Raw genomic sequence first — 8623 nt, forward strand, 5'->3', positions numbered from 1 at the left:
AACGTATCATACCTATATTGGTATTTTCCATGCAAGAAGCAAGATTGTCCATAGTCTTTCTATACTGAGACAGGTCTGCAGTTTTTAATTCTTCACTAAGGCATAACACAAAACTCTGCCTAGCTTCTGCCACAAGAGGTTCAGGAAGGCTGTTCAAGGAGCTGCATGTGAACAGAGCATTGCCATGTTATCTGAAATGTAACTACTAAGAGTATGCAACAGCCAGAAACATTCAAGTTCTTTCTGGGCACCACAAAACTTCAATGGCTTCAACAAGAATTTTGATGAATCTGATTAGAGGATAAAAGCCTATGGCGCTATGCTATAAAAAGTAAATGCAATTTGTTTCTTTATATTTTTTCTAACATCAGGCTCCAGATAAATAAAGATCTCTATGAATCTGAGATTGAGTGCATTCAACTCATTCCATCTCTGGTGGTGGAGGATAGAATCTAATAAGGTAGAGGCAGTAAACTGTTCAAACCGAGGCTCACAACAGGATACATATTCCCCATAACCACCACAAGGTCCAGAACTTCTTCTCAAGTGACACATTCTAATTCAGTAATAAAAACAACAAGGACTATGTAATGTATGTGTCTGTTTTTTTTTCTATTTTCTGGAGTTTTGTAAATCCAAAAATAAAAATCTTATTCAGTCTTACAATCAGACTCGGCAGGGACAATATGAAAGTTAAGAAACCAAATAATGCCCGGATTTTTTTTTTTTTGGTAGGAAGGAATAATAAAAATTTTAAACAGAAAGGGTAAGATTCAGAGCTCCTGTGAGTAAAGCTCCATTCATGTAACCTCCTGCACATGGTAGGTAGGGGAGTGGTTTTTGCTAATTTTCCCTTCCCCCTCCAAATTCCTTTACCCCCGAAATTCTGTTCTGGAGAGTGGGAAGATCTTTAGGAACCTGGGAAGCTGCCTTACACCAAACACCAAGTCAGACCATTGGTCCATCTAGCTCACACTGACTGGCAGGAGCTCTCCATGGTTTCAGACAAGGTCTTTCCGACACACACCTCAAGATCCCAGAGACTGAACTTAGAACAATCTGCATGCAAAGCACTTGCTCAGCCACTGATCTATGGACCTTCCCAAATCCTACAACCTTTCAGAACAGTGTGGGAAGAGATGCAGAGGATAGGTGAAAACCATCTCCATTCCTTTTCCCTGAGCAGCACACTATATTGCATCTCTAGCCCTCCTGTTTCTGGAACGACTACTATTGAATCAAACCAAGGATTTATAGAGCATATGAGTAAAGATGAAGTTTAGTGGGAACATCTGAACAAGCACAGGTACTCCTGCATAAATTTCATTTGGAACAAAAAAATCCCAGTGGAGCACATCCTTTATCTCCAGAGTTAGTCACGAGTGCTACAATTCTGGATATAGCTTGTTAAGAACAGAAAGTCCAAAAAAATAAGTAGTTAAAATGTTACTTCAAACTACACAATAGTGTTTCAACAAATTTATGAAAGGCAGAAACAAAATGTTGGTTGCCAAGGTCACTTATTATAGCATTACTGACTCCTGAAAGTTCACCTTTTCATATATTAATACATTCTGAGATGTTTATGTCGCAATGTATGTTTTCTTACTGCTTTGTCCAATAGGATACCAGAACTTCAAGTATTTATTTCCTCAGAGTACCAATGTCAATTCTCCTCTAAAATGTATACTACAAGCTTCAGGCACTTTTTAAAGTATGTTAAACTGTCTCATACATGTTACCTTGCCAACACTCTTTTCAAAGGGTTCTTTATATCCAGAGATAAGAACATCACTCCCAAAATTTCTAAACAGCTTTTAACCATGGGATCACACCAAGACCTTTTATCCATCTTCTCCAGTAAAGGCACAATCTACACATAACAAAGATGAATACATTTTTAGCATTTAATATTACATCACCCGGGACATACAGACTGAAATTATATATATCTGCCACTGAAATATTAAATTTTTATACATGATATTTGGATAAAGTTAAAAAAAGAAGAAATACTGTTCCAGCCCTGCTTGCTATTCATGAATTACATGGGGTAGTAGCCAACTAAACAGTTCCCCTAGCACAGCCTTTGCCAACCTGGCGCCCTCCAGCAGTTTTGGACTACAACTCCATGCGAGTTGTAGTCCAAAAACCCTGGAGGGTGCAATCGGAGTTGTAGTCCAAAACTGGAGGGCACCAGGTTGGCAAAGGCTGCACTAGCATAAGGAGGTTGACCTCTCCTATCCCTGTGCAACCCCTAAATCTATTCCATATGCTCCCCCAACCCTCCAGAGCAGATTTATGGGGCACACGGGGTTAAATGGGAAAAGGACAGTAAGGGGAAGTTCCATGGTGCAGCTAGAACTCCTTGTTTTAGTGGAACTTTTTAGCCAATATGGCAAAATGGTTAAGAGTGTTGGACTGTGACCTGGGACACATTTAGTTTTGAAGCTTATCAGGGAACGTTGGGCCAGTCACTGGTTCTCAGCCTAACCTACCTCACAGGATTATTGTGAAGATAAAACAGAGAACTATGTACAGCACCATGAGCTTCTTGGAAGAAAGGCTGGATATAAATGAAATTATAAATAAATAATACACTTAGTATTTCCTAAAGAAATTCTCAAAAGCCAACTTGCATACGAAACCAAAACATAATGCTCTCATGCATAAATTCAGTATTTTGAAGAATATCAGAAAAAGGCAATTGAAAAGAGATTTCTATAGCAGCATACATATAGCAAAGTTAGACAAGACACAGAGTGGCTAGCAGTGGTATGGCCACCCACACCTGATCATCACGTGATCCATCTGATATCTGGACAGGGAACAAATTGAATCCCCATCAGGACATTGGGCTGAACAGATAGGTCTATACCAAACCTTTATTATTATTTTTATGTAGACAATCTTTTGCAGTCTTGGGGCCAGAAAAAAATTTGGGTGTGCTGATACAGGCTTTGGGGTGGGGTTTAGCTACCCGTTTTTAAACTATATTCATTTTGATTTAATCAAGTTATAAATTCAGATAAAACAAACAAAGGTTGCAATGTCATGTATACATAAGGAATGCGCAACTAGAGGCTGAATGTCCTGAACAGCATGATGAAGAACAAGATAGTCATCAAGGAACATAGAGGAAGTGGAATTTAACTGAAGAATACATAGCAGTACATAAGGTTAGCACAGACAAGTTTTTAAAGCACGTTTGTTTGTTTGTTTTACTTGCACTCCAACCATTCCTAACATGTGAGCTCAGCCTTCATTAGCAGATGACTCTGTGGCTCTCCTTTAGCATATTTCCATGTTACCATTTTTGATACTACTAAAATCAAACCTGCTTGATAGAATGGATTTGCTGGATACCATCAGTTAACAGTGCACAGTGCAACAGCAAAGAGGCTAGGTTTTGTCCTTCAGCATCTGCAAAAGCTGTACATTGGGAAAGAAAAATGCCTTTAATATTCTATCATCAAGCATATAATAAACAGCCAATTCCTAAGTCCTTTCTGTTATACTCTACCATAAAGTGGTGGAGGGTTCCCTGACCCAAACACTGGAATTAGGCACTGTCAAATATACTTCTCTTTACTATTACAGAGTTGTTGGACATAACAAGAACGGCTCTTGTGCTTTTAAAAGGGCAAAGAATTTCAAAAGGTGGTTTTCTTCCATCCCTGTGGTGGAAGAGAATGCACCTGCTACAGTTCTTACTTCTTTTCAATTATTAGAGACATAGAAAGTATCTTCTACATTCAATCTGACAACTGTAATTACAAATCAAGCCCTCTCAGAAGGTCCAATTAAAATTATCCCAACTTCAAAATACAATTTGAGTTCAGAGAAAAAAACTTCAGACAGAAAACAAACCAAGAGTTCTTTGGAAAATGTACTCAAAGAGTGCTTATCAATGATTCCTTCTCAAATTGGGAGGAGGTAATGAGTGGGATACTGCAGGGCTGTCTTGAGCCCAGTGTTCTTCAATATTTTTATTGATTACTTGGATGAGGAAATGCAAGGAATGCTTATCAAATTTGCAGATGATACAAAATTGGGAGGAATAGCTAATACCATGGAGGACAGAAACAAAATTCAAAGTGATCTTGATAGGCTGGAACATTGGGATGAAAACAACAGAATGAAATTTAACAGGGATAAGTGCAAAGTTCTATACCTAGGAAAGAAACCGAATGCACAGTTAATACTGCACACGACACGGATCTTGGAATTGTTGTTGATCACAAGTTGAATATGAGTCAACAGTGCAATTTGGCTGCAAAAAAGGCAAATGCTTTTTTAGGCTGCATTAACAAATGGATAGTTTCCAAATCACGTGAAGTAGCCCTCTATTAAGCACTGGTTACCATCTTGAGTAGCGCATCTAGTTTTAGACACTGCACTTTAAGAAGGATGCAGGCAAACTGGAATAGGTTCAGAGGGTAACAAGAATGATAGGGGGACTGGAAACAAAACGCTATGAGGAGAGATTGAAAGAGCTGAGCATGTTTAGCCTTGAAAAGAGAAGACAGAGTGGAGATATGGTAGCACTCCTCAAGTACATGAACGGCTGTCACACAGAGGAGGACCAGGGTCTGTCCTTGATCATCCCAGAGTGCAGGACACAGAATAACGGGCTCAACGTACTGGAAGCCAGATTTCGGCTGAACATCAGGAAAAAAATCCGCACTGTTAGAGTTGTGCAACAATGGAACTAATTACCTAGGGAGATGATGGGCTCTCCAACATTGGAGGCATTCAAGAGACAGCTGGACAGCAATATGTCGGATATGCTTTAACTTGGATTCCTGCATTGAGCAGGGGTTTGGACTTCATGGCCTTAAAGGCCCCTTCCAATTCTACTATTCTATGATTGCATTATCTATGAATGTAACAATGCAGCCCAATGCTGTCTTAAACTGTAATCATGCCACAAGAGAGTTACTATTGTAGCCGGCTTTCAGCTAAAACGAGAGAACCTCTTGTAATAAGTTCCCAGAAGTAACAAGCTAAAATGGCAGATCAGACTGTAGGCTAAGGATGGGAAATCTGTGGACCTCTATTTGTTAATAGACTATAAATCCTACCATCACCACCTATTAACAATGCTGGCTGGGGCTAATGGAAGTTGGAAGCCCAACAACACCCTTCAGTGAGGTGCCTTCTGCAGTGGTGTTTTTCTCCTACTCTGATGCTAATGCGCTGAATCCAGTTCAGTCCTTCAATTCCCAGAAAGACCCAAACCACTCACAGGAAAAGCTATGATACAATTTTCACCAATTCCCAAGGGGAATCAGTGGAAACCATTTCTCACTCCTCCATTTAAAGGAACATTCCATGAGTGTAACTCCACTCAAAGATTCCTAGATTCCATTCATTCACTATCGGTGCATTAACACAGGGTGATGAGATAGCTCCCTGAATAAGAGCAAGAAGTAGGTCCGCTTATGCAAGCACAGATTCCCCAAGTGCAACCTCTGGTTCTACCACAGCACAGAATCAGGTACGTTTACTTACAATATTTAGTAAATTTTAAAGGATGTAATTCTTCAACAGGACCTACATTCTACAGAAAACCAGAAAATTAGGGAAGTCTCTCAAGGGCACTCTTTAAGAAGAATTATAAAATAACAAAATCAACCAATCTGGAACACTTCTCTCTAATTTTGATCTTCAGTGCAGAAACTCATTTTTCAAAATGGGGTGGAAAGAGCATATAAACCGCAATATATGAAAAGGGCTCATTTTTCTTTTAACTTAAAAAGGTATCATCAAGGGAAATGCATTTTAAAAAGTCATTATAGCACCACTGAAATACGTCTACAGAGACAAACTAAACAACTTAATTATACTCACAGTGAAGTCTTTCAAGCTGTTGGTGATCAAGAACAAAGGCATCAACCTGAATCCCTTTCTTCTTCTTTAAAACCATTTTGGTAGATTAAAGAATTACCTACTAAAAAAAATATTGTATGTTGACACTTGGTACTAACACTGCTTTAAATGCACAATTTAAAAGTAAAGACTATTTAATTTCAGTTCACCTTTGTGTTTTGCAAAAAGTTTGTGGCAAGTGATTTTATATATATATATATATAAAGTTCACAAAAGACACTATGAGCAATTTTAAGCTTTTCATCTCTAATTCACCAAGGGAAATGCTTTACCTGAAATAAAAAACTTGATTGCAAACAAACACAGGATGTCAGGGGTTTCCAACCAGGACTTTTGTCCAAACCTACCCTAGACAAACCACAAGCCTCGGTTTAACATAACACTAAGCAAACCATGGCTTGGCCCTGAGTAGCATAGCTGGAACAAGTGAGGACAGCTGTGGCTGTGAGCTTCACTCTGTGAACCCACGTCTGTTTGTTTACACTAAGCTATGGTTTGGCTTAGCATTACATGTAAACCCAATCAATGTTTTCTTTACCACCGTATTACCACCGGATGGGCTTGTAAACCATAAGAATAAGCTCTTGGTTCTGTGATTAAGCTCTCCGATAGGATACTAGAGACATTTCCATATATCACTCAGAACCAATCTATGTTATGATTCAATCATGCAAGGCATTACAAAAACTAATAATAATAGTAACACAAAATTCCATCTGTCAGTGGCTCAGCACAGAGCCAGCATCAATGTATGATGTTGGCATAGAGACACACCACACAACACAGGGAATCCATATGTTAACACTGCTGCATGGGGAAACCACACAGATGTTTGCAATCTTCTCTATGTGGGGGCAGCACAGATCTGCCCTTAAATCAATTCTGTGATACTCCCACTTTTTTCTGAAACAAATAGCTGTTTATTTGAAAGACCACCATCCTGTTCCAACACCTGAGATTTCTAAGCTCCATCTAACAGCTACCCATAAATACTACTGCCCATCTTTCTGTGGCCTGTCGAGTTTGTGAACATGTAAGGACAACAGTAACTAAAGAGAAAGCTGTGCCTCTGCTTCTCATACTCTCGTGACTCTCTCGTTCCAAAAGCAACACATTACAGCAATCATTTTACTGAAGGCAAATGTTCTATTTGCTCTTATTACTGTTATAAATTACTCTACAGTTTATTGGCCATTGCATGTGGAAAGGATGGGTACATATTCAACCAATAAATACATATACATAGCCACAAATGGCAAGAGGCCTTCACCACAGTTGTGTGACCACAAGGTTTTCACACGTTGTGTGTGAAAAAGTATTCAGTGCCTCTCCTCCACCCCTGACTAAGGCTGCAGTCCTAACTCCACCTACTTGGGAGTAAGCCCCATTGAATCCAATGGGACCGACTTAGACACGGCTAGAATTGCTGCCTAAGCACCTGTGTCTACCTTCAAGTTTCGGGCAAAGGGAATGATTCCAGAGGCGGCTTGATCCCCGCAACATCTCACATTAAGACTTATAAGCGCTCCACGTGGCACGAAAACCTTGCCCACTTCATTTCACAGGGAAACATGTTAGTAGCCCCCGAGTAAGAGAAATATTTTCTTGAGTCCAAGACTGAAGAGCAAGCCCCGCCGTTTAGGAGCCAGTCTTGGGGGACAGATGAGCGCCCCAATATTTTTCACTAGCTCCAACACCACAAATAAGAGCGCGGGGGGTGGTGGAAAACATAGCCAGGGAAAAAATTCCCTTTCGCTCGCCCCTCGCTTTTCACTCGCCCAACCCCTCCCTCCGCTTACCCCCCAGGTGGGCCCAACCAGTCTCTTCCACCCTCTGCCGCCGGCTTCTGATGCCGCCACCTAGCTGCGAGGGGGCGGAGCAAGCAGGCAAAGCCCCGCCCACCAAGGCCACGTCTTTTTTCTGAGCCGGAGGCGGAGGGGCGAGACTTTACGGAGAAGGATGGAAGCGTAACAGACGTTCCACTTTAGACGCGCGGATGCTGTCCGTGGATGTCTGGCGGACATCAGAAAAAAAGAGAGAGAGGTTGTCCTGTTAGGAGCATGGAGAGAGGGAGGGCCTTATAGGTAACTAGGAGCCGGTTGAGTTAGGCTCAGACGGGATCGTTGACGGGAGACCTGCAGCTCTCAATATGTTGTTTTTTATGGACTACAATTCCCATCATGCTTGATCACTGGCCATGCTGGCTGGGGCTGATGGGAGTTGGAGTTCAACAAAGCACCTGGAAGGCTACAGCCCCCACCCTCATCCCTTATAACATATAAGGGCATATAACAACAACACAGCAGGACATATGAGATATTCATCATGACCATGTAGTTTCATGGTAGACAATAGAGAAACCTTATAAAGAACAATTTCATAGGAACACATGAAACTCCAGATGTACACTAAGAGTCTATGGGAGCTTCAGTTCAGAGTTAATGTTACACTGAATTGGTAAGTAATGATGTATGGGCCTCAGTACTGGCCACTAGCCTAACACAATGGCCAGTAGATAACCTTCCATAAAGGAAGCCACAGACATGAATTTTCAAGATCTGAACAAGCTGGTTCACAACAGATGCAGTTGGAGGTCACTGATTCATAGGGTCACCATAAGTCGTCGTCGACTTGAGGCACATAACAACAACCAACCCTTACCCCATAAAAGACCATCTGTAGTTAATGAAATGATTCCTAATCAGTGACTGCAGATAATGAAATCATTTGA

The 8623-nt window shown here is 40.8% G+C and overlaps 1 protein-coding gene across 9 annotated transcripts in view; it reads right to left on the reverse strand.

The window, feature by feature from the left end:
* Positions 1-7938, reverse strand: part of THADA (THADA armadillo repeat containing) — a 266610-nt gene extending 258672 nt beyond the window's left edge. For 3 of the 9 annotated variants that reach the window (XR_009762420.1, XM_061625380.1, XM_061625381.1), the window contains exons 1-5: positions 7692-7937; positions 5854-5953; positions 3338-3432; positions 1743-1873; positions 13-161 (exon numbers count right to left, since the gene is read on the reverse strand). Coding sequence is in view for 8 of the 9 variants with exons in the window: in XM_061625380.1 (XP_061481364.1) it covers positions 13-161; positions 1743-1873; positions 3338-3432; positions 5854-5929 (451 nt within the window). In the remaining variant the exon portion in view is untranslated. Of the gene's footprint in view, positions 1-12; positions 162-1742; positions 1874-3337; positions 3433-5853; positions 5954-7340; positions 7628-7691 lie in introns of those variants that run through there. The other 6 variants (XM_061625379.1, XM_061625378.1, XM_061625375.1 and 3 more) reach the window with 6 other exon arrangements.
* Positions 7939-8623: the final 685 nt, after the last annotated feature.

The sequence above is a fragment of the Rhineura floridana genome, chromosome 4, assembly GCF_030035675.1.
Source record: "Rhineura floridana isolate rRhiFlo1 chromosome 4, rRhiFlo1.hap2, whole genome shotgun sequence".
Classification (NCBI taxonomy): domain Eukaryota; kingdom Metazoa; phylum Chordata; class Lepidosauria; order Squamata; family Rhineuridae; genus Rhineura; species Rhineura floridana.